We start from the raw sequence: 25,226 nt of genomic DNA, 5'->3' as shown, positions 1-25,226 counted from the left end.
CCCCCGTGTTCTGGGAAACTGCGTGTTTTTTAGGTCGGTTCGAGTTCCTGACGGTGAGGGAGAAGCAGAAGCAGCCTCGAATACAGATTTCCAGTGTTCGGCAGATTAAAGGCCCCCGGTGCATTGTTCGAATACCACGAGATTAGTTTCCAAGGAGACGGATGTCCGTTGCTATAGGCACCGGGGGCCAGGAATTAGGATTGTGGTTTTTTTTTTCATCTTGATCACGCAAACCGGTTGCTCACGCTCCACAATTTAAGCGTCCGTTTACAAAACCCGACAGGAAAGCTGAAGAGCGGATTGCTTCCTGGAATTTATTTTCCTCTCCCGCCACTCGTTTCCATGTACACAGCGTTTGGTATTAACCCCCCACCCCCCAACCAAAGTCGCTCCTCTTTCTTTTTTGTTGGGGCCGAATACCTGAGTGGGTCTGTACTTTTCAACAGTATTATGCGCACACATACCATTTTTGTAAACAAGTCCAACTGCCCTTGGAAAATCCTTTCCATCATACCCTACTGATCGCAAATCCGAGAGATTTCGGCTCTTAACCAAGGTATAAGCAGAGATTGTGGGTCCATATCTTCAGAATATGAGACCCATCGACATGCTTGAGCCGCAAGGAACGAAAGTGAATGCATATTGATTGTAACTACAGTTTATTAAAACTTACAATAAAATAATGCTCGTTACAATAAAAAACACAGTAAAAGAGCTATTTAGTCTCGTGTTAAGATCACATAGCAGACATCGTTCCCTGTTTAAACACAATGCTAATTCGATAGCATTATTGCTGAATCCGTGCTCAGTCAAGAGGAGCGTGCTAGGTGCATTGTTCCATGCCAATAAGAACATGAAGTAGAGTGCGGAAAAAGTGTGTGGTGCATGTTTTAAAATGAGCAGAAATAGGGCTGGGGCAGGAACAGGACTGATCATTAAATAGGGCTCAGAGACGACGAAAAGTGCATGTTATAACATCAGAAGTTAAACACATGAGAGCTGTTGGACCGTGGCCGTGGTTTGTAGAATAATGAAGTTGCTTGTTGGCGAGGAAAGGCATGAATAATGAAGAGAAAACTGAACCACCGTCATAAAAGGCCCAGAACCGTTATGCACTCGGAATACGGCAAACGTGGACAGTGACTTGGCGTGCGTGCTCTGCGGTGCCAGCGCGGTCAGGGCACAGTTATCAGGTACCCCTATTCTGTGATGCCAGCAAGGTCAATTTTGATTCAGCAAAGGTCATACATTTTGGGAATTTCCCAAAGCATAAGATCTTCTTGAAGTGAGGCTATAATACCTTCGTACATGTGCGGGTTCCGGCTGTTTCAAGAACACGCTCTTCTCGGACGGGGCAAGTGCAGATATGGCAAATATCTATCTTTGGGTAGTGGCAGAGCCGGCAAGCGGTCCCGCCGGCATTCCGGCTTCTCCAGGCCAGGAGATTGCATGCAGTGTGAAGAAGCTGCCTTATCGACAATTCAACAGTCTGAGTTTCGCCTTTAGACTAACAGTGAGTGCAGAGTGCGTGCAGAAACAGTGAGTGCAGAGTGCATGCAGAGTGAGTGCAGAGTGACAGTGAGTGCGGAGTGACAGTGAGTGCGGAGTGACAGTGAGTGCGGAGTGACAGTGAGTGCGGAGTGACAGTGAGTGCGGAGTGACAGTGAGTGCGGAGTGACAGTGAGTGCGGAGTGACAGTGAGTGCGGAGTGACAGTGAGTGCGGAGTGACAGTGAGTGCGGAGTGACAGTGAGTGCAGAGTGAGTGCAGAGTGACAGTGAGTGCGGAGTGACAGTGAGTGCGGAGTGACAATGAGTGCAGAGTGCGTGCAGAAACAGTGAGTGCAGAGTGACAGTGAGTGCGGAGTGACAGTGAGTGCAGAGTGACAGTGAGTGCAGAGTGACAGTGAGTGCAGAGTGACAGTGAGTGCAGAGTGACAGTGAGTGCAGAGTGACAGTGAGTGCAGAGTGCGTGCAGAGTGACAGTGAGTGCAGAGTGCGTGCAGAGTGACAGTGAGTGCAGAGTGAGTGCAGAGTGAGTGCAGAGTGACAGTGAGTGCAGAGTGACAGTGAGTGCAGAGTGACAGTGAGTGCAGAGTGACAGTGAGTGCAGAGTGACAGTGAGTGCAGAGTGACAGTGAGTGCAGAGTGACAGTGAGTGCAGAGTGACAGTGAGTGCAGAGTGACAGTGAGTGCAGAGTGACAGTGAGTGCAGAGTGCGTGCAGAGTGACAGTGCGTGCAGAGTGACAGTGAGTGCAGAGTGACAGTGAGTGCAGAGTGCGTGCAGAGTGACAGTGAGTGCAGAGTGAGTGCAGAGTGAGTGCAGAGTGACAGTGAGTGCAGAGTGACAGTGAGTGCAGAGTGCGTGCAGAAACAGTGAGTGCAGAGTGACAGTGAGTGCAGAGTGACAGTGAGTGCAGAGTGACAGTGAGTGCAGAGTGACAGTGAGTGCAGAGTGACAGTGAGTGCAGAGTGACAGTGAGTGCAGAGTGACAGTGAGTGCAGAGTGACAGTGAGTGCAGAGTGACAGTGAGTGCAGAGTGACAGTGAGTGCAGAGTGACAGTGAGTGCAGAGTGACAGTGAGTGCAGAGTGACAGTGAGTGCAGAGTGACAGTGAGTGCAGAGTGACAGTGAGTGCAGAGTGACAGTGAGTGCAGAGTGCGTGCAGAGTGACAGTGAGTGCAGAGTGACAGTGAGTGCAGAGTGACAGTGAGTGCAGAGTGACAGTGAGTGCAGAGTGACAGTGAGTGCAGAGTGAGTGCAGAGTGACAGTGAGTGCAGAGTGAGTGCAGAGTGACAGTGAGTGCAGAGTGAGTGCAGAGTGACAGTGAGTGCAGAGTGACAGTGAGTGCAGAGTGCGTGCAGAGTGACAGTGAGTGCAGAGTGACAGTGAGTGCAGAGTGACAGTGAGTACAGTCACTCAGCACCACCACATTATCACTCAGAACCACCACAGCATCACTCAGAACCACCACAGCATCACTCAGAACCACCACAGCACCACTCAGCACCACCACAGCATCACTCAGCACCACCACAGCACCACCATAGCACCACTCAGCACCACCACAGCATCACCACAGCCCCATTCAGCACCACCACAGCATCACTCAGCACCACCACAGCACAAATATGTTCTCTCAATGTTTCAAGCTTTATTACAAATGTCACAAAAAGATGTTAATATTTCACTTCTGTTCTTGGATTTTGTTACAATAAAATACACTGAACATAATCTTCACAAAAGTTATTTACAAAAGTTTAAGCTATTGCCATTATAAATTACAATCACTTTTATTAAGTATTAAAAAAAATTAAAAGCCATTGTTATTTGTAATATCAATACATCTAAGTCACGTAAATACAAATGTTGCATTACAAATGCTATAGGTGTCACATTTGCGAAAGTTATAACTATTGGCATTGTAAATGACAAAGCTATTAATTTAGCTATTTTCAAAACCAACACATAAATGAAGATTTGGTGAATTTCCATTAAAATATTTGACTTTTTTACTAAGATATTATTATACTGTTTTATGCAAACAAAATTTAGATACTGCATAAATAACTTTAATAAAACATATTTTAAATGTAGCTTTTTATGTAAAAAAAAACTATAGCATAAAGCAAAAAACAATTGCCATTTACAATGCTAATAGCTCAAACTTAAATAATGCGAGACCTATTGCATTGCAAATGCTTGTTTTGGTTGGTTTTGATTCCTTATCAAGACTTTCCCTCCCTGTACAAAGCTAGAAGCTGTGGGATCTCTGATGCAGAGGAAGAGTTTGGAGTTTCACTTCGGTGTCAGACTTCAACTGGCCGAGCCCTGCCACCGATGGACGAGAACTGTACTGAAGTGGGCCTTCCTGCCTCATCTGAGCTGGTAGCTGACCTCCCCCGAAGAATGCTGAAAGCACCCCTTTCTTTGAAGCCGAGTCCACCATCCCTTGGGAGGCAGCTGCCGGGAAGCTGCAGCTGGTGGATTAGCCGTTTCTCTGTAACATTTTCACAAGCGGATAAAAATATCGCATGTGACAGCTTGTGATTGTAAGGGGGGCGACTCTGGAGGGGTGTCTGCTGCTGTCCCTTCTCATTCAGTGATAGTGAGCCAGTGGGCGAGGGGAGCAGCGGCGGCTGTCAGCGCCTGGCTGGACCCACTTGCACTTGATCCGACAGGTCAATCCGGGCTTGTTTACCCAGACTTTCCGACAGCAGCCAGGTCCAGTTCCAGGGCCCGGCTTGGGACACGGCGTTTTATTTAACCTTCAAGTTAAGCTGCGAGGACCAGTAAACGCGGCTCGTTGCGATTCCGATCTCTTGGCTTTTAATAGTCATACAGCACCCTAGGCCGCAAGCTCTTTGGGAAAACTTGCATTTGAACGCACATGCTGGGCTTTTGGACGAGAGAAATTGTAAAGTCTAAAATGTCAGTACTTACACATTCCAGTTAATCAACGGGGAATTTATATTTGCCTCGGGTCGCAGCGTCGATTATATTAGCCTGGACAAAATATGCATTATTCTGGCGTAATTTCACATTACACTTGTTTGAAATGACAGGCCGCGTATCATTATCATTCGCCATTCTTGGTAAATATTTACCGCGAATGCACTGTTCGCGGTAGAGTTGATTTACCAGCAATGCACAGCAATTACGCGAACGGCAGAGAGTGAGTAGGGCTTTTTTCACTTGGTTTAGTTTTTGGCACGAAATGCATCCTCTTGTCAAAAGTGAGCGCAAGGATACATTTAGTGCTACAATACAGAGCTAAATGTAATTTTTTTCATTTTGCAACATCAAATTTCCCTTAGTTTTGCTGATATTTTTTGTAATTGCAGAAAAGCAAAATACACAAATTTCACACACCCCTCGATTATGTAATATTTGGTGGGGGGGAGCATTGTCAAAGCCATTCAGTCCCCCTGTGTCATCAGTGGGCTTTGTAGATTAGTTAGCCTTGCTTTGGTATTGACCACTGATGCACGTGTGCATGATGACGTGGACGCCATTCTCTTTATTTGTATTTATTGATCGAAGATGGTGAATGCCACTTGGGTCGGTAAATGAAGAAATAGTTTTATTTTTTGCACGCATCAGGGAGAGGGAGAAACAGGAAGATGGAAGAGAATCATATGATGGCGAAAAACACTGAGCTCAAAGGGATCACCATAGAAGCGCGAAAGCGAGTAACATGAGCGCTGGGGAGTAGCATACAAGGGAGAGACCAGGTGGTGGGGAAGAAAGTACATGGGAGAGATGCACATGCGAGAAGCACAGAGTCGGCAGGGAGCAAGCATTTGTGGGGGTGGGCAAATGAGGGAGAGAGCTGGAAAACACACATGCTCATGCTTAAGTACTGTATACCTGAAGTGCTGAAACGGTGCTGTCTAGTAGTTCCTAAAAGTGAGCTTTGGAAGGACACTGGTAAAGAGGATGGATAAGTAAGGCTGCTGAATAAAAACAAGAAAATGAGTGACAGTAAAACCAAACTAATGGCGGCCAACGATCGTACTAAAGCCCAGTAATTTCTTTATAGGGCCATAATAGGTATTTTGCTACCAGACAGTGCACTGTATGGTAGGAGCAATTTGATAATGGGTTGAAATTTATTTTATTTTAAAGGTTTTGTAAAGCGCGAACAAGACCCATGCGGGTATCCGAGCGCTTCACAAATGAGTTGGTTAGTTAGACAAAAGAAGCATTGTACAAAAGAAACCTAGTATTTCGAGATAAAGACATATGTTACAACTGGATTGTTCCAGGAATCTGAAATAATGTTCACATGACTTTCGTCATGAGAAGAGATTTAACTTCTTTGTTGAAGGATACAGATGATGTCTGGTTTCTTGGGGTTGTGCATTCCAAATCCTTGGAGCAATTCCAGAGAAGGCGCAATTATATGTTTTCTTCTTAGCAAATCTTTGAGACTTCAAAAGAATGTTGTTGGCGCTCCTAGAGGATCTGTTTCCACACAAGCTCCAATTTCTGGTCCAGGTAACTCTGGGTGTTGTGATGTAGGTCTTTGTGTGTCATGCAAGCAATGTTTAGTTGGATTCTTGCTTCGAAGGGCAGCCAGTTGAACGTTTTGAAGTCGGGGGAAATGTGGCAATGTATTTAGAACCTGTGAGATGAGTCTGGCCACTGATTTAAGTGATGCTCTTAGCGGGGCAGTTGTCCATCTAGGGAGTCCACAAAGCATTGCACTACCATATTCTAGTCTGGGAAGTACTAGTGGTTGGACCGCCAGTTTGAAGTCATTTGCTGGGAGGAAGGGTTTTAGTTTTCTCAGGGTGTGCATCTGAAAGTTTGCTCCTTTTGCTGCAGCACTGATATGTTTTTGCATGTTTGTTACTGTCCAGAGTTGCTCCCAGTGATTTTGCTGAGTCGATTTAAAAGAGGTTGGCAGTTGAGCACTGAAAGTTATTTAAGCCATTCTTGAATGATGTCTGTTTGATTAGGGAGGGGGGTGATTAGTAGGAATTTGGTTTTGAGGGAGTGTAGTTTGAGGTGGTTATCAGTCAACCAAGACTGAGTTTTTAGTAGGGTTGAATTGAGAGCCTTGATGTCGCCCGGGGAGTTTATCTTTAAATAAAGTTGTGTGTCGTCTCGTACATGTGAAAGTTCATATTAGATGAATTGAAGATTTCAGTACGAGGTTCCATGAATACGTTGAACAGTGTAGGTGAAAGGGAGGAGACCTGCGGGACTCCTAATGTGACTGGGACCGTCCTGGACAGGGATTGGTTGACCTTGATCCGTTGGGCTCTATTCCGGAGGAAAGAGGTAAACCAATTTAGAACCGACCCTGATGAGCCCATTCTATGTTGGAGGAGGTCAAGAAGATTTTCATGTTTGACGGTGTCGAAAGCTGATGATGTAAAGGGATGAATTAGCACTAGAGGTGTAGTAACCTTAGGAGAAACGGCGACCCTTCAGACCTACTTTTAGTGTCTGTGAAAGGTGTATGTAGCTAGGAAAGATGTAGCTATACAAGTCAGTGTGACATTTGGATCGATTTGCCCTCGGTTATAGGTTAAGACCTGTCTGAGAAATCTCCACTTTCAGTTGCTGGCCTGTCGCCCCCTGTATACCACTGGCTTTTCCAGAAACCCTATTACACTGCAGATCAGGCAGGATTGGAAAGCCTCTATCATTGTGGTTGTACTTCCTTTTGCTTTTAGAATCTCAACTTCAAAAGCCACACTTCCTCTCATGCCCATCCCCAGTTACACAGGTGTTCATAAAATGGTCTGTTTGGTATTTTAATACTTGGAATGCTTGTTTCCCTGTGTTGTTCCGTACACAGAATCCTTCTCATTTGCGAAGAGATAAGGATGCCATGGTTAGGTAGGGGCAGTATATAGAGAGCAAATATAGAGACTGTAGTCAACGTGCACATGGAATAGGAGGTAAGCAGGAGGAGAGATTGAAAGAATTGGTGAGTTCTGGTAGTGGCTTGATAGAGATAATTTATCATTGCATAACTGCTTTGTGGATGCAGTATGGTTTGGAGGAGAACAGGACAAATATGCTTTAACTGTCTTTAAGGCAGATGTTGATCAGTCAAGTATATTTTCTTTGATACGTAGAATTTATTCTGCTCAGTAAGAATGCATTGCGTACGTTGCCAAATGCTGCAGATGTGGGCAAGAGAATGTATGCTATCACTTCATCTTTATCCACTGTATTTTTCATGTCATCCCAAATAGAATCACGATGGATTTAGTGTCTCCTGGCTGCAATCTTGTTTGCTGGTAAAACTGCAAGACGCTTTCTCCCATGTGTTTAAAGATCTGGGAGAAGGCTGCTATTTCTCTTTTACTAAGCAATGGTGCATTGAAAAAGAATCTGTAGTTGTTGGGTGTCGGCTTGGTTCAAGTTATTCTTATATGTATGATGCTTTGACCTCCGAAGGAAATGTGAATGTGGTTAGAGATTTGATTTGATGATATTTAGTTGTTGAATGATCTGAGGAGGTGCCTGCTGGACCACTTGATCTCATTAGCTCATGGGATTCAATAAATAGTTCCCTGAAGGAGGACAGAATGGTTATGTTTTTCTCCAATGACACCCCCCCCCCCCCCCACCCCCTCTATGTGGGTTTGTAAAACGTGCTTGCTTTTCCTTTTAAGTGTTTGTGTATTGCTTTAGCATTAGGAATGAAATGATCGGCTACTTGGTTGCAGAAGCTCTGAGATTGAGGAATTGATATCCAATCTGCATTGCTCCATTCTGGTAGCATCTTGTGTTGCTCCTTTGCGGCCATTTGGCTTTGTTAATTCTGTTTGAATGGAAGGTCATCTTTTCGTTTGTTTGCATGATTTATACATCCTCGATCAGTCTGTGCCACAGCTTGGAAGTAAACCGTAGTGTGTATTAAACATCCGGATGGGGATTCCAGGAAGGTTATGTTTTTTTTTTTCACATTTGGCAGCATGGCTTACTGTAAAACCTGCATCTGTATGCCTGAAATGGGGTGGCAGATCTACCCTTAAGCCCAGTCTAATGCAGGTGTGCTTAAGAGCAGGCCGTTTCTGTCTGCATGTGTTAGATAATCGTATCCCTCTAAAAGGGAAGGGTGTTATGAGGCCAAGCCAGACGACATCATTCAGGCTTAGCATATGGCATAGCTCTGTCGAAAGGAGCAGGCATCGGTTGGGCTGGCAGAATGACTAACTGCATGTCATGGGGTGGAGTTGTTCGAATTCTGCGAATTTGGTTCTGTTGCATCAGCTTGCGAACATACAGCTTTTTGCCTGTCTCCTCCCTGCATCCTAAATTTAACACAACGGATGCAAGCGCCTCTAGCGATGAGCAACTGCGAGGTGATTCATTCAGCTGCCCAGGGCGGTTATGCACTTAATCTGTCCCCATTGTCCTAGTCTGTTATTTGCCCTTTGGAATCAAAGGCGTTGGTAACAGGCCGTCTTTGTTTACGTCGAACCGTGCGTTTAGGGCTTACCTAGAGACTGCGTTCTCCGACGATGCAAAACATCCCCGCCCTTATTTCAGTTCTCACAGACGCCTGATGTACAACCATCAATACAGTGGTCACATTTGTACTTCAATAAGGGGCTGCTGTTATTCTTACAGTAGTAATCTGCAGCTAGATGCTTTGGCTTTTTCTTGGTTTCTCTGGCCACGGGCCGATGTCTTGTGTGGGAATTTCCCATTGGTGACTGAGGCCCACCAGCAGGGCCGGCCCTAAAACGATTGGACCGGGACAGCGCCCTGGAAAGAACATTTGGGGTTTGTTGTGGGGGCGGAGGATCGTTGCTGTGTGACGGCAGGAGGTGGGAGGAAGATGGGAGGAGGGCAGGAGGTTGAAGGGGTGCTAACAAGTACGTGGAGGAAAATGAAGGGCTGACTGCACAGGCTTTCAGTGGCCGGTTGAGATCAAGTGGGATGGGCGAGTTCTGTTTGCATGACATAGGCAGCGCTCCTCGGAATATTTGGCGCCCCGGGCCTGGGGCCCCTAGCTCGCCCAAGCCGGCCCTGCCCACCAGTGCTACAGCGCTTACATTGTATAACCCAGTTACTACCATTAGGCACTTCACTCTCCTGTGATAGTAAATTCAAGGTGTACACGAGTTGGCGGTAGAGGTTAGCTACCTAGATGCACTATGACACAATAAATAAGAGAATAACTGTCCAGCCAGTGCATTAGCTTCAGAAAAGGATGACACTTTTATTTACAGGGGTTTGAAAAGGATAAAGTGCTAGAGGATTTTTGGGGCTGAAACTTTGTTTTCGGTAACAGTGGCTGTGTGGCTAAAGTTATGAGCTGGTGCTGCCAGTCGGTTGAGTGTGAATGTTAGGGTTTCATATGTTGATACACTGTCTTTGAAGGTTCCGAAAAATAGACGGAAATACCAGCCAAAAATAAGTGTAACAACTATGTCTTGGCTTGTTTTTTATTAATTTTATTTTTTGCTGCTGAGTTTCTTATACGCACAAACAATAAGGGCAGCTCACCCAGGTCAAACATGTTGATTTCAGAGTGTCCAAAGTCTCGGTGTCTAAATTCAATCACGAACACGGAGCTGAATTTTTTTTGTTGTAGACTCTGCAAGCCTATTTCTCAGTAACGTTTATTGTTGAGTTTTTTTTTTTTTGTTTTTTTTTTTAGTGAAGTGTGGGTTTAGGGAGAGGTGGAGTTCAGCCATTGATTGCACCGCTGCCCTCACTGGACCACAAGGCTTAAACCGTTCCAACGGAAACTGAATTTTAGGATTACAAAACACAACTACACGTATTGAAGATTGGCTCAAGCCAGTGAAACGAGAAATCTCCCAGGGTTTAACTGCTGATTTCCTGCCTTCTCGGTCTGGAAGAGGCAGCGACGCATACTCCAAGGGTTGATTATGATCTGAGCGGTGTAGGCTCACATGAGCACGCAGAAAAGCAACTGGAGCACCAGGAACTAGGCAGTGCTTATCTGGGGGCTGTGCTACTTTTGCCAAGCCAGCTACTCCAGGAGGGATCATGGCTCTTGCAAACGCTTAGAAGAACCTGCATGTAGGATGCCTTAAGCATTCTGTCATCCGGGCATTTTGGAGATCTTTAGTGGTGAGCAAGCTCCTCTCAAGACTGGCAGTAAAGATGTATTATCCCCATTGTTTACAGCTCAATGCTGGAGTTCCAGTAATCCAGGCCTGTCCTCACCTTGACGGACGGCAGTCTGTTAGCGAAGGTCTTGCTTCTGTATATGTATCTGCCAACACTGGTATCAAGGCTGTCCCTTGAGCCCACTGAAAATATTGACCCCTCAAAGTTGGTAAAACTGTATATTATCCATCTTTGGTGCTAGAATGGATAATATGAGTCAACCAAGGTTTTGCATTGTTTAACAGACATTCTGCCAATCTGGAGCAAGTACGTCTGTCCTATTTTTGGGGGATTCTAACACAAGCTAACCAAGGTCAGCTCACTTTAAACCATTAAACTCTTTTGTTGTTCCAGCCAAACAGAGACCTATAAGAGTGCTTACTACTAGACAACATTTAGCAATAGAAGAAGACTCAGTAGGAAGGGGGATCCTTTCTACTTGGCAGTTCAGGCTGTACTGTTCCCATGAGGCACAGGGTCAGACTGATTTGCATATGGCCATGCTTGAACTGGGGTGGCAGAGTGGGCTAAAGAACGGTGATGGATTAAACCCAGATCTGTTGACTGGGTGTGAGTATTTGATTGCTTCAGATGCTCCGTCCATCACCACCCCCTTTTGTACCGCTTTGTTCGCCATAAGTTGGCAGGGAATGCGCAGACGTGAGTCCCTTGCTCACTTTGCCACTGGATTCAAGCAAGCCTGGCTGAAGATGGCTGAAATGCCAGAAACCGGTCCTAGGAAGCTTGAATCCGGTCCAGGAAAGGCATGGCTTGGCAGTTCGAGCTGGACTGTTCCAATGAGACACAGGGTCAGACTGATTTGCATATAGCCTTGAGCTGGGGTGGCAGAGTGGGCTAAAGAACGGTGATGGATTAAACCCAGATCTGTTGTCTGGGTGTGAGTGTTTGATTGGTTCAGATGCTCCGTCCATCACCACCCCCTTTTGTACTCCTTTCTAGAAAGGCAAATCTACACAAGAATTAAAGGGGATGGAAAGCCTCCGTCACCAACAGGTAAGCCTAGATTTTGAGGAGTTGGTTTCATATTCTCTGGGCAAAAGAACGCCTGCTCTGAAACCGCCATTTTATGTACCGTTGCACACTGTGTGTCACTTGTCACCACCATTCACTCTCCTTGGTCCACATGGATACTAGCCACACCTCAGCATAGGCAAGGGAGAACAGTTATGGCTGACTTGCGTCAACCTCGTTCAGGGTTGGCTGCCTGCATGTTGTTTCCCCAAAGGGTGCAGTTAAAGTCCCTTGCTGCTGTCACCCTCCACCTTATAACCCAGGCGAATGGCCTATAGCTATCCTCAATTGAGATTGGGGGCTCACTCAAATACAGGCAAGATATACCAGACATTTTGAAAAAGGTCAGCCCAGCTGAAATACTGACTAGGTATCTACAACTGTGTAAGCATTTGCCTTCCATTGTTTTCCAACCACTTCCCTCTGGTGTGACTGCCATGAGTGCAGTACTGTTATGGAACGCATCCACTGAGCCATGTGATACATATTGCTGTACATCCGCTAAGAACCGGTAATCTCACACACTGTAAAAATGAACTTTAAAGTGTTTTAATTTCTGTTCTGTTCATCTGAAACAAAGAGAACGCTATAAGATGTGAGCATCGCTCTGCAATGAGGCACAGACTGGGCTGGTTCCAGGAGAAATGGCCGAGCTGCCAGAGACTTAATATATTCCAGTTGCCTCTATGACCTCTTAAGATGCTCAAAGGTCAGGAGAGACGTGGAAGAATATGGCCCTTAGATATTTTACTTCCTATCAGTCTCACAGGGTACAATTTAGATAACTTAAATATAAATGGTCTCTTTAGTTAGTACTCAAAACCTGTTGTGGTCTGTATATAATACTCACAACCTGCATCTTACTGAACATTCCCAATGTTCGTAAATAAGGCAATGGTGAGAGGGGGGAGAATTTGATTTACACGACTCAACTGGGCAGTGGAGGAAAAACCCAGATTAGCTTCCTGGTCTTCACAGTTCACAAGCATTTGCAATGCAATAGGCCTCGCATTACTGATAGTTTGAGGTCTTGGCTTTGCAAATAATAATGCACCGCCAATAGCTCATACTATCAGTAATGTGAGACCTAGTGCATTGCAAATGCTTGCGTAGTGAGCCAGGAACCAGTATTTTATGTCTCAGGGCAGTACTGCAAGCTTCTCCTAGAAGACCCTAGTGAGTAAGGCACCAGCACTACTTGTCTAGGTGCAGTACCGCAAGCTGCTCCTAGAAGTCCCTAGTGAGCATCATAAACGTTTGGTCACATATGGTACTGCACCCTGCAGAAGATATGGTAAATCCACCCTACCCATAATGCATGCATGCAAGACAGTACCATGAGTAAATTCAAATAGCTATGTCCATATATACAATTAGTAGCTTTGATATGTGACAAAAGAATTATTAGATTAATTCCAGACTTTGTTGTACTCTATGTGGAGCTGATGAAGGGAAATTTATAGAAGTTCTAATATAAATGTGGGAATTACTAGCGAGTAAAATAACCACTGCCAACCTAGTTTAGGACCAAGTAAGTGTCTATCTGAAGATCTTTAATAAAATAGTGCCTTGAGGCTGTAATTAAAACCTAGGGCGTAACAATACATGTAACGTGGTGTCCTCATGGGAGGTTGCAAGAAGAGACGAGGCGGTACTAAGGAGGGACTACTAAGCCTAATGATCAATAAAAAGCCACCATTTACAAAGGTCAGGATCAGTTAAAAAGATGGGCGGAAAGTAGGCGGAGCTTTATGTCCATATCCTGAATACAGCATGTCTCGAACAGACCGCTCAAGCGCTGCATAGGCGAGACTTAATAACTACATGTTGACCAAGTATTTTTCTTTAGGTACACAAGGGTGGATACAATTGTGTGTTTTGTATATAGTGTTCACATTCTACTTTTATGTGTGTTTGTGCATGTTCAGATGGACCATGATTCATAAAAGGGAGTCATGCAACACCGCCTCTCCTTCTGCGGTTATACAAACATATGATATTACATTCTCCACACCTGCATGTATTATTCCATGGCATTTTTCATCTACATTTGCTTAAAAAAAAATTATTTTTAGTGCCACAGCATAAATGTATATGTGCACAGTGGTGAGAAAGTAAACCTCTATGGTTTTACATATTGGGATATAGCTGGGCGTCATCCCAAACTGCAGCACCACACACATTTCACCTTGTTAAAAAAACGCCAAATTTCAGTAGCCTATGTGGGAAAAATGAACCTTGTAATTCAGTAACTTGTGTAACTCCCTTTAGGAATAACTTTCAGTAAAGGTTTCCTATGATTTTGTCTCATTGTCTGGAAGAAATTGAACCTGCTTAAGCTTGCTGAGGTTTGAGGGATTATCTATAGGTCCCGCCACTGCATCTCTCAAGGAACTGACGTCTGGCTTTTCTAAAATATTGATGCTATTCTAGCTCTGAAACCAGCAATTTGTCCTGTTTCACGATTTACCTCCAGTTAAGTTTTTGATGTTGGATGGCTCACCTGTTGGTAGTCCCCTTTCTGCTGCTGCAGCAGGTCCACTCAATTACCACTCCACCACCTTGCTTGTCAGTTGGTGTGAGGTTCTTAATTTGATAGTTAGTGTTGGTTTGTCATTACAGCCAAATATTTTCACTTTGGCCTTATCTGCTTCAAAGACATTTTATCAAAACTCTTTTGGTTCGCTCAAATGCTGTTTTGCAAATGTAAGCTATGAAGCAATGTTTTATTGGAGATGAGGTTTTCTCAAAGAGACCCTTCAACGAAATATGTTCTTGACTTGTCTTTTTCTAACCGTACAACCATAACCTCGAATGTTTTTCTGTTGAGAGGTGTAGGGAATTAGGTTATTAGTAGTAAGGGGTGGGGCCTGTGCTGAACCCTATGGTAGCTTGGCATAAATAAGTTAGGCTTAATTTGGAGGCTATGTGTGAAGTATTTATGTAGCACTAAAACAGTAATAAAGTGAAAACGCAACCCAAGAAAAATATCAATCCAAGTTAGGGAAATAGAGTTCATTTTAATAAATGAAATGACAAAAATGCAATGTCTGGCTGGACTGGACTAGGGGAAAGTCGCAAGTTCAGGCTGCCCATGAATATCAAACAACAACCTGATCTTCATGCTACAGCAGTGATGCCTGACCAGCTCCGTGCCCCTTCTCATGCGAACTGCACCTTTCAAGCTGGACTTGAGAATTCAACTATTCAGTGGGGCTGACCTGGTCCCTGTATCAGACCCGCGGTCGGCCCAAACTTTTGACTGTCCCTATGTCCAGTGTGGTCAGATAACCGCGAGTGGCGCTTTGTGCTTCTAATGGTTTTTAAGACTCATAACTCTGGTTTTACTGATTGAATTTGTCATTTTGTTGTAATTTTAGTTATAAAAATTTACTATTCTTCTAAAGTAATTTGCCATTTTGTGTGAAATACTTTACACATTTACTCTAAGTTACGCTTGACTGCTTTGTACCAAGATACCGGAGGTGCTGCCACCCATCTCAACTAATTATCCAATTACCTACAAGAGGTTGTCGGTCCCTATATTTTGGCTTTGGTTTTTCTTTGTGAATCCCTAGCAGCATCAGACGATCTGGTCATGGGGTGCATTAGCTGAGAAAATTGGCAATTGGGTAGATTAACAGCTGTTTTGAACTTCTCATTTCTAGATCTTCTTTTCCAGGGTGGAATGAATGACCTCATGTTTGGTAATGGCTTTATAACCCTTCCCAGACCAATGATTTTGGCCATCACCGCTAACTTAAATGTTCCAAATCAATTATACAACATTTCTAATTTTATGTAAAGGCAGTAGAGGGTCCTCGCGACCAAAAATATGTTGCTGCTAAACAAGCACATGATTAATTACCTTAAGTGATACTGAAGGCTTCTCAACAGTAGTGGATTTTATTTTAGATTTGTTTAATAAAGACCAAATAAAATTAAAGTTATTTGTTACACAATCTTAGCTTTATCTATTATTATGACTTGTGAGGTCTACATGATATCAGATATACATAAATATGCAAAATCATTGTCTCTAAATACTACACTTTCTTTTTACGTGTGTGTGGTGAAGGAGTCTGGTGGCTTTGTGGACTAATGCGTCCCACTTTAGGGGCCTGTTTTCGACCTCATGGTCACAGGTTCAAATCACAGTGAGTCCACTCAGCCTTTCTGCCTTCTGAGGTTGATAAAATGCGTACCGTTGAGTTGGGGAAACAATAAATACAATAAATGTTATTCAGCGCCAAGATACCCTTGGGTGAACATGCGCTTTACAAATAACTTATATATATGCTATATATATTATATATATATATATATATATATATATATATATATATAACGTAGTATATTGTCTTATATATTTTATGCTCCACTTTGTAATATTCTTTGGTATTCGTGGATCTGTTAGTACCCGCTTGTAAAAATGTAGCTCAGACTACCTAAAATGTAATAAAAAAAAATCCATGAATATTACGTAACTGAAGCATGTTTTCTCTTCATGTTAAAAGGAATGACAGATCCAACATAGTTTAAAGGTGAAGCTCAGTGATTGGTCAGTCGTTGATTGTTCTCATTGTGGTACATACAGTGAAAGTAGAGGGAAGGTGGGCTAAACTGGCAAATTTATGTATCCTCTTCATACATTTGGTACATTTCACTTGTGTACGGTAGATGTCAATTTCCCACATCTTGCCCCCATTTGTCTCTCTTATTTGCTCTTTTTTTTCTCTCTCTCCTGTACTCCTTCATTTACATGACGCTATTTGTAGGAGTTGTATTCTCATTCTAAATTATTTTACTCTTTTTCCTGAAGTTATTTGAAACTCCCCTTTATTGAGAGCACTCCTGGTACACTATTGCAACCATGTCGCAAGCAGTTTACACAATTTCTTTTCTTATATATTTTGCTGATGATAATAAATGTGCATATTTTCAGTCACTGTGGCATCCGCAAACTAGAACACTCTTCAGATACACCTGTCTGTAGTGCAAGTTTAGTTTTTGGACAAACAGGTGGCATCGCGAATCACATGTATTCTAATAGAGCACCCTGGCTCCGATTATGTTAACAATAACATGGCTTGGAACTGCTGTCTTGCTAGTGTTTTTTTTTTAAACCTAGGGTTAACTCTGCCGAGTTTGGGCGGTGAGGATGCAGCCATTGCAAATTTCTTAAAAGAACGAGGCTCTGTTAATCCATGCCGTTTATGATTTTTAGCCTTCTGTCCAGACTGCTCTTAGGGGAGGGATGACGTTTTTAAAATTCGATGTGTGGGTTCCGTGGTATTGATGGGCTTGACGTTTGCAGACTGCTTACTGCTTTTGGAGTGTAGCTGACTTGGGTTGTCAGTGTTGCTAACATTTTCTTCTCTTTTACCATCCTACCTGATACCCTTCCAGGACCTGGATCTCATTGACATATTATGGAGGCAGGACATCGACCTTGGAGCTGGGCGAGAGATTTTTGATTACAGCAACAGACCAAAGGAAAGTGATGTGGAGAAATTAGCACATGAAGAGATTGATGCTGGTCGCAGATTAGAAGAGGATGAAGTCCGATGCTCTAGGTCAGCTGTGGATGGAGAGACTGGAGAAACCCTCCCGGTACAGGTAAGATCCTACACTTTCTCGCCAGTTTTGCCACTTGGTCACTTTTTATTGACTTACTCGTTTTAATAGTGCAGTGGAATGAGTGACTTAACTAAGTGAGTGCATCTGGTAGTTTGCTATGGCATGGTACAAAGGGGTATAGTTTGTGCTGGACTTGGCCTTCTCCCCTGAAATTTTTCGCTTTTGACCCCCTTGACTAGGATGTCTCCCCCATGGTAGTAAACCTGTATAGGCAAAGTGTGGTAGGAGTTGCCCTGTTTTAAAATTGTAATGTCACGAAATGGTGTGCAGGAAATGTTCCCCCATTTTAGAATTGCACCTGACTGAAATGTTCTGTATTTAAAATGGATGCCATGGCCATGGGTTTTGCCACCTGACTGCCATAGGTCAGCGGTCTAGATATTATTACCCAGCCGCCCCTAGCTTTTGGAGGGAAAGCCTGGCACCCAGGGTGCTCAACCCCTCCCCTTGTGCCGGTTTGGGCCAGAGTTGCCAACATTCTAGAAGGTTCTGGCACTGCCTGGGAGGAGGGTATAAGTAAGGGGGATGTGCCACAAGAGAGTCACACAGAGCTGGGACAGGAACGTGAGGGGACCTGCTGCGAGGTGTTACCGCCACATGGGCCTGTGAGCTGGGCCCTGCACCCTCCCCCCCCCCCCCTCTGCTGTCCCCTGGGCCCCTGAAGGAGGGCCCACCTAGGTCCCTGTCTCTGTTGGGACCTTGAACCACGCCAGCGCCGTGCTGAAAAAGCACTGAGAAGGGAAGGAGCTGATTGGATTCCCCCAGGAGGTGAGGAGTGGCCCCTGAGGAACTGCAGTGGGACTGTCTACCCCCTCTGGAGGAGCTGTGGCCCCCCTTGGAAGCACTGGGCCGTGAGGAGCCGCCTGGGGAGGATTGGGCCCCTGAGGGACTGTGGCGTTCTAAAGCACTGTGCCCTGTGGCTGGTGTGGCCCCCTGAGTGCTGTTGGCCATGAGAGCTCTGTGGGCCGAGGGAGGAGCGGTGCGCTGTGAATAGCGCCGTGTGGCCTGAAGGGACCATGAGGGGGATAGAGCTGGAGGAGCCTACCCTCGTTTTGGCGCGCTTGCGGAGATATAGAGAATTAATAAAAGGGAGCCTACCCCTGATTGCGGCCGTCCTCGCCGCCGCTGCCTTGCGCTGGTTGGATAACACTGAAAACCACCGCCGCGGCCCAGCGCCGCCTTGGAGGGACCCCTACTGCTGTGGTTAACGTTGCGGCGGCCGCCGAAGTGAAGGAAGGGCTGCGTTAGGCCCTGAGGCCGCCGTCACCCGCATCACTTGACGGGGGCGTCCGGCTGCGTCATCGGCCCGCCCCCGCCAATGCCGTGCACGGATTGGCCCGCGCGGCCGTGCCCCCAGAAAGGCCGCGCAGGGATTGGCTGCCGGCCGGGCAGCCGAGGAGGAAAAGCCGACCCTAAGCCCCAGGTCCCCGTGAGGGAGGGGGACCCGGGTGAAGTGCCGGTGCGGGGCCCCCGTAGTCGTGAGGGAGCCCCGTGGAGAGCACCGGAGCGGGAGCCCACCCCGCCGGTCTGTGCCCGGTGGACTGGGGCCGGTGCCGGGAAGAGGTGCTGCTGAGGGAGGCGGGGCCGGGGCACACTGCCGGTGTCTGCCCCGCCGCCGGACTCGAGGAGAATGGAGCTGGCTGCCGGAAGCTGCCGGTGAAAGCGGAGACAGCGCCCCCGCGAGCTGCCAGTCCGGCAGCCAGGAGAAGCGACCCACAGCATTGCGGGACTCCAGGGAGGTCGAGGGAGCCCCGTGGGAGAAAAGCCAGGCAGGCTTCCCCCACGTGGGCCAGGTCACCGCGTTCGTCCCCTGTGGCCTCCCCGAGGCCGTTTTGAAAACCCCCGGGCCCCCTGTGAGGAGGAGGGGCCTGGGTGAAGCGAGTGTACCCCGCCGGTCTGAGCCCCTACCTGCCGCGGCATCCAGGAGGTGGACCTGGAGCCCGTCGGCTCCAGATCGAAGTCCCGGGCCCACTGGAGAGAGGCCCGGGGGAAGAGAACTACCGGGAAGTGCTGGGGAGATCCTGCGGGTTCCCTGTGAGGAGAGGTGAGCCCCGCAACTCCAGCGCAAGTGAGGAAGGACAGCAGGGAGGTTCCGGGAAGAGCATCGGACGGCTGAGAGTGAAACCGGAAGCGAGAGGTCAGGTTGCGGGGCCCCCAGGTGGAAGGGGGAGCCCTGTAGCTTGCATAAAGTCCCTCATCGCCGCCTGAGACATCGCCAGGAGCCCGGTGAGTGGGGCTACTTGCAGTGGAGTTGGGGGGGCTGTCGGGGCACAGGATCAGTGCCCACCCCCCAGAACCAGTGTTTTGTTGGGGGGCCTCACCCCCAAGGACAGGGGTGCCCATACTGAAGAAAGTGGTGCCTAACGATACGCATGGCACCAGGATATGCCCACAGGACAGGCCAAATGCTTCCATGCTAGTTGTGGGCCAGAACTGAGTTCCATTACTGCAGTCCCCTGCTGAATTAATGGTCCGCTTGTCCCCTAAATGAGTTAATAACTGGGTACTAGTTTGATGGATTCGCTACTTGGGCTGGGGACTGGAATGTTGCCTGGTCAATCACCTAAATGGGTCTACTGCTCCTCTAGGGGAGTGTTGTTCGCAGGAGGAGATGTTTGGGTTTACCCTGATGAAATGTCTATTCCTGCACAGTGAACGGGTTATAGGAGATGTTTGAGTATCCCTGCCCATGATTGGTGGTGTCCTGTCTGGGGCCCCCAGGTTACCTTGTGATGCCTAGTGTGTATACCTAAGGTTTTATTCAATGTAAGGTGCCATCTTACCTGATGAAATGGTTATCTCCCTGGCCTAATGTGGTGTTAACGGTTGCTAATGTTATTGATGCCCCTGGAAGAGTTCAAGCCTGATGTTTTAAGCCCGCAGGGGTGGAGTAAACCTTGATGTACCCTTTTAGCGCAGGTGTACCGCCCCAATGCTGGCCTGACGTGTCATACCAGGCCCCTGGTTGCATCCCATGTTAGGGAGCCAGGCTTGCTGATTTATTACAGGTGCTCCTGTCTGTTCATATATGCTGTGGTGCCATGAAGTTCTTCCTTTACAGGGGTCGGGTTGGAGTTGTAGTGCACGCTGTATACTTCTGCTAATATTGTATTTTGCAATTACAGCCTCCCACTGAAGATTAGTGCCTGAGTTGGCCCCGCCATATTGGACCCAGGTTCAATGTTAATTTAATCACATTGTTATTTATTGCAGCCATGGATTTAGGGACTCAGCCCTTACTTCCCCTGTAAATAATCCCCCCTGATACACTTGGCTCTGGTGCCAGTTGGCGCCGTGTTGTGATACCACTGTTTATGCCTTTTTGACTTGCAGGTTGGAGATATACTAAACTACTTACTAATTTTCCAACTCAAGCTGGTGTCCTGTCTCTTTTGTGGTGTGCCTGGTGTGTCGTATGTGGGTATTGCGTGAGTGCTTCACATGTCCTCCAAAGTTTGGCCTGCCCGCTTGGTTCCATGCTACCCCCTTGGAGATTTGGTAACCCCATTTCTTACAGTTTGCAAAAATGGTTCTGCATGAACTACGTGACCTTGGAAGACTGCTAACAAGCACATCTGAGTAACCTTTGCTTAAATTGTTAAATTTATTGGTGGCATGGTCGTGTATGGAATCCTGTCAGGATGTATGGATATCCAGTGTTGATTGAGTTGTTAGTTTCCTGGAAGGTGCGGGAAAGCGGGCAACTGGAGAGCAAATAAGATGTGATTTAAGGGTCTGAACGGTGACGGAGTATGTGGAGTCTTGGTAGCTTCTTGCTGAGGTTCCATCTGTTTTTTTTTTTTTTCATTTCTCAGGTGTCCACCTTGGCGGACCAGACAAGCCTGTCTCTAGAGGAATGCCTACGGCTTCTTGAGGCCACATTCCCCTTTGGAGAGAACTCTGAAGTGAGTGGATACATTTAGAAATATAAGGCAATGTTTCTCTATTACTAAACTCCTATTAAACCGAAAGATGTATGAAATTCATATAATTTGCTTTTACGTAATAGCACAAACTAACATCTGCTTAATTTTATGAAATGCAGACCTGCATCTAGAGCTATTTTTAGAGCAAAATGCATCCTCTTGTACATTTTAAATGTGAGGACGCTATTGGCACGAACGCCAGTTCTATAAACAGCAGCTGCTTGCATGCTTGTCAGTCATTTCCTGTGCTCTTGCTAAATTTTGCCGCAAACTGTGGATAATTAGAAGATGTTGAGTAAGAGTGTAATTTTACAGAACGAGAATAACACATTACATTCGTACTGGAAACTTCACCTGGGCCTAATAACCCAAGGAACAGACTGAGTGTCCCCAAATTTGCAGGCACCCCATTCCTTTAAAGAGTTACGGGAATTAAATACAATGTCTTAAAGAGGACGGATTTGATGGTCTTTGGGGATGGGGGAGGGGTACTGTCAACTGTTAAGCCGTGTCTGACTGGGTTTTAGGTTCATGCCTATATCTTGGCTTTTAATCCTGAACTGCTTACAGTCCTGCTATGTAGTGGTAGGATCAGAAGTTGCGTCTCAAAGCTGTTCATATGGAACGCCCCAATGCTCTGTATCGCCCACAAAAGAACATGTATACACCGCTCTCAGAATAATAAATGGGTATCCGCTCCGCCATTTTTTCTCTTCCTTCTATGGATCGTTGACATCTAGAACCTGATTTTATTTAATTTTGCATTTCGTGATTTTGTGCTGTGGGAACCTGTCTTGCCCTTTTCAGGGAATTCTTACTGTTTTCTTCAGCTTAAGTGCAGGGAGACCGTAAAATAGCCCTCTTGAGAATGAACCATGTATGATATGATGTAAGCAATTTACAGCAGCTGACCTGGTTTTCTCCTTCCTTGGGAGCACCCTTAGACTATGCCCGACACTGGGTCACCATCTGGACAAGTTTTAGAAACGGCATAGTGTTTGTGCAGGTCAATAGTTGTTTTTTTGTTTTTTTAGGATGCCAAAACGAAATGTTAGATTAATAATCACATTACAGAGCACTCCTCAGTTAGTGAAGAAGCAAAGCAATATATCCACGTATACATTCCCAACCTACCTACTTAGGCTGTTGTATGGAGTTTCGTAGAGAGATGATGTATGGCACTATCCTAAGGACAGACTGGCTGTTCGTTCTAATGGACATCCATGAAACACATGGCTTTGCGAATCTCTACAACACACAACAGGTTTTCTTAACACCGATCGGAAAGAAGATCCTTGGGAATTTCTACTGAAAGAATATTTGATGGCCAGCCAGGTGATGAGGGCTGCTAAGTGTGTAGCAGTCAAAGCTTCATGTTATAATCTTAGCTAGAAAATATCTTAATGAGATTGTCTTACCGGTTTAGTAGTTTCAGCGGCCTACCACATTTTTTCCTTTGCATAACATTTTATTAATCTGAATCTCAAATCTGTGGACCCCAGAAGTTTTTTTAGGCACCCACTAAGAGGATTAAAAAAAAAAACTTCTAGCCAGCTGATTCAGTGCTGTTATTGCTCCAGCAGAATCGTTACTAGAAATCATGAACCAACCAGAAATAATTTTTTAAAAGTTGGGTAGAGAATTTCTGCTTTTCGTGATTACTAGGACACCTACCACTCTGAAGCGGAGTAACCCCCCCCCGGTCTTGATTACTCCAGCAATGTTGTCGGGGGTTGATGGCACTACCTGTTTTGAATGAATGAAAAAAATGTATGAAAATGGAGTTCTTCGTATTGAATACTCTGGTGCGCCCCCAGTAACTCCTACAGACCTGTACATCTATTCTCACTAGTTTAGAATGTTGATCTGCTCTGTATTGACTATTCACAATATTTTTGTGGCATTTTCTCAATACCATGAAGCCTTTAACAACCAAGTATCCAAGGAAGGCACATCTCCGATTCTCCTCTGCAACATCCCCATCCCACGTCCCCGAGACACTCTCCAACCAAGAGAGACTCAAATATATTACAGCTGATAAGGTTGGGTTGATTTGATAAGGGGGTCCCTTGAGATTCCTTTTCTTGAGTAGAATAGACTACTGCTTCTCTCATGACTATTTCTTCTAGGCAGTAGTACTGTTAAAAACAATGCTGCTTTAGCTCTGCAGCTCTTCTTAATACACAATGGCAGCGCCTTAACCGCATCGCTGCTGCGGTGATTTTTGCGCTGTGCGGCTGTTTTCCATTTTCCGCGTTACATGACGAGCTCAGCTCGTCATCAGCACACGCCACCCGTGGCTGATGACGAGCTCAGCTCGTCATCAGCAGCGAAGGGGTTAATCTATTCCTCCTCTGCTATTCTCCTCTTTTCCATTGTAGTTACAAGCAGTTTAAGTGCGCTCCATTCTCCTCGTGCAGAGCTGCATTTATTTTCCGTTTGAGCTACGCCTGCCTACTGCTTACACCAATTTTTTCTGGTGTTTCAAGGTGATAGAAAATCAAAGGCATGCAGCTATTGTATTCTCTTCTCTGCTGCATGTATCTTTGTATATCTGGTAAGGGTTGAATGGGTCAGTCATTAGGCCATCAAGTAGGCTTGTATATTCTCTATAAAAAGTCGTTATAAGCCCATCTGAGCATAGTGCTTTATTTGGGCACATGAAGTTAATGGCTAAGACTCTGCATCCAATAGGCCTATAAAGTGTGCCCTTCCACTGAGGGGAGATGGTGGTCTTCAGAACCTTCTCTAAATAGCTTGATATCTAATTTTCTTTTCATAGCCTCCACAGTATATAGTTGCCTCCCAAATGAGCGGAATAGGCCCCTCTTCTCCCTGTCTTCATGCCCCCTGGGATTCGGAAGGGTTTTAAATGCCTTTGATTGTTGTGCTGTCTGTCGCAGCGCTAACGGTCTGTCCGCTTTGCTCCTTTTTTTTTGTAAAAGGTTTGTTCTAGATGGAGCAATGTATATTCTTTATTTTTTCTTCATATTTGAAGTTGGCACCTAATCGATACAATTGTTCTCACTAGTTTTATGGGGGTTGTCAGTTTGTTTACATTGTACCTAATATAGTTCCTTAAGCAACAGTATTCTAACAGGTTTTTCCTTCCGGTGATCCCTGAATGTCGAAGCTAAATCTTTGCGGTGCCTCTTGTTGTCTTAAATGTGTCCCAGTGGGTGTGAGCAGTCTCAACTGAAAGGGTGATCCCCCCCTGTTTCATGCAGAATAGCTAGGCCCGAAGCAGATGTCTCCTGAAAGAAGGCAATGTCTTGGTCTTTATCTTGCTTTGCTTTCCATTTTTTTTATTCTATTTGAGTTGAGCCCTCACACATTCAAATATAGTAGATTGAACGCTCACAGTATTTCTCAGTCTCCATTTTTGATCTCCCTCTAGTTCTTTTCTGCTGAGAAGGTTGAGGTCAGCAGGGATATCACTAAAATCTTAACACACATATACCCCAAAATCATTACTGTTGTAATCTTAATTGTTCAGTCCCTACTTCCCAAAAATTTCACAGGAGCAGCCCTCTGGTTGTAAACGGACGCGTTGTGGTTTGGTCACCAAGATCTTTTAAACACCTCCAATCCTCCTACAACTGTCTTGAATTTGGAACCCCCATATAACTCCTCCCAGTTTCCTTCGTTGTGTAGATTTGAGTAATTTTACTAATCTCTTGGAGCAGGGAGGCTAAGGGCGACAGTCTGTCAGTGTGCGCCTATTATCCAGCTCCTTCTAGGCCATCCACTCTGCCCCTTTCCAGGACTGGTGCTTAATGATGACCCCTCTATTTAGCAGGGTGTTTACAGTGTCTTAAATTGTTTTTGTGCTTCCTTCATCTGTGTGACTTTTGGCTTCAGTTTTGGACAAGGCAGCTTCTTGTTTTTAGGTCGAGGACTGCGTCGCACTGCGTAGCAGTGTGGGCAGAGCCCCGAGATTTAATGTTTTTTAGTTGGGAGGCTTGAACCCACCCCTCTTCTCCATTGGCTGGCCTCGTAAATGCTGGCCAGCC

General features: G+C 45.6%; 1 protein-coding gene across 7 annotated transcripts in view; it reads left to right on the top strand.

The window, feature by feature from the left end:
• NFE2L1 (NFE2 like bZIP transcription factor 1) overlaps positions 1-25,226 on the top strand; it is a 125,110-nt gene that overhangs the window by 59,401 nt on the left and 40,483 nt on the right. For all 7 annotated transcript variants that reach the window (XM_086924282.1, XM_086924283.1, XM_086924279.1 and 4 more), the window contains exons 3-4: positions 17,057-17,266; positions 21,103-21,192. In XM_086924282.1, coding sequence (XP_086780408.1) covers positions 17,057-17,266; positions 21,103-21,192 — 300 coding nt within the window. The remainder of the gene's footprint in view (positions 1-17,056; positions 17,267-21,102; positions 21,193-25,226) is intronic.

This window comes from Lissotriton vulgaris, chromosome 5 (assembly GCF_964263255.1).
Source record: "Lissotriton vulgaris chromosome 5, aLisVul1.2, whole genome shotgun sequence".
NCBI lineage: Eukaryota > Metazoa > Chordata > Amphibia > Caudata > Salamandridae > Lissotriton > Lissotriton vulgaris.
This window is presented reverse-complemented; position numbering and strand designations above follow the sequence as displayed.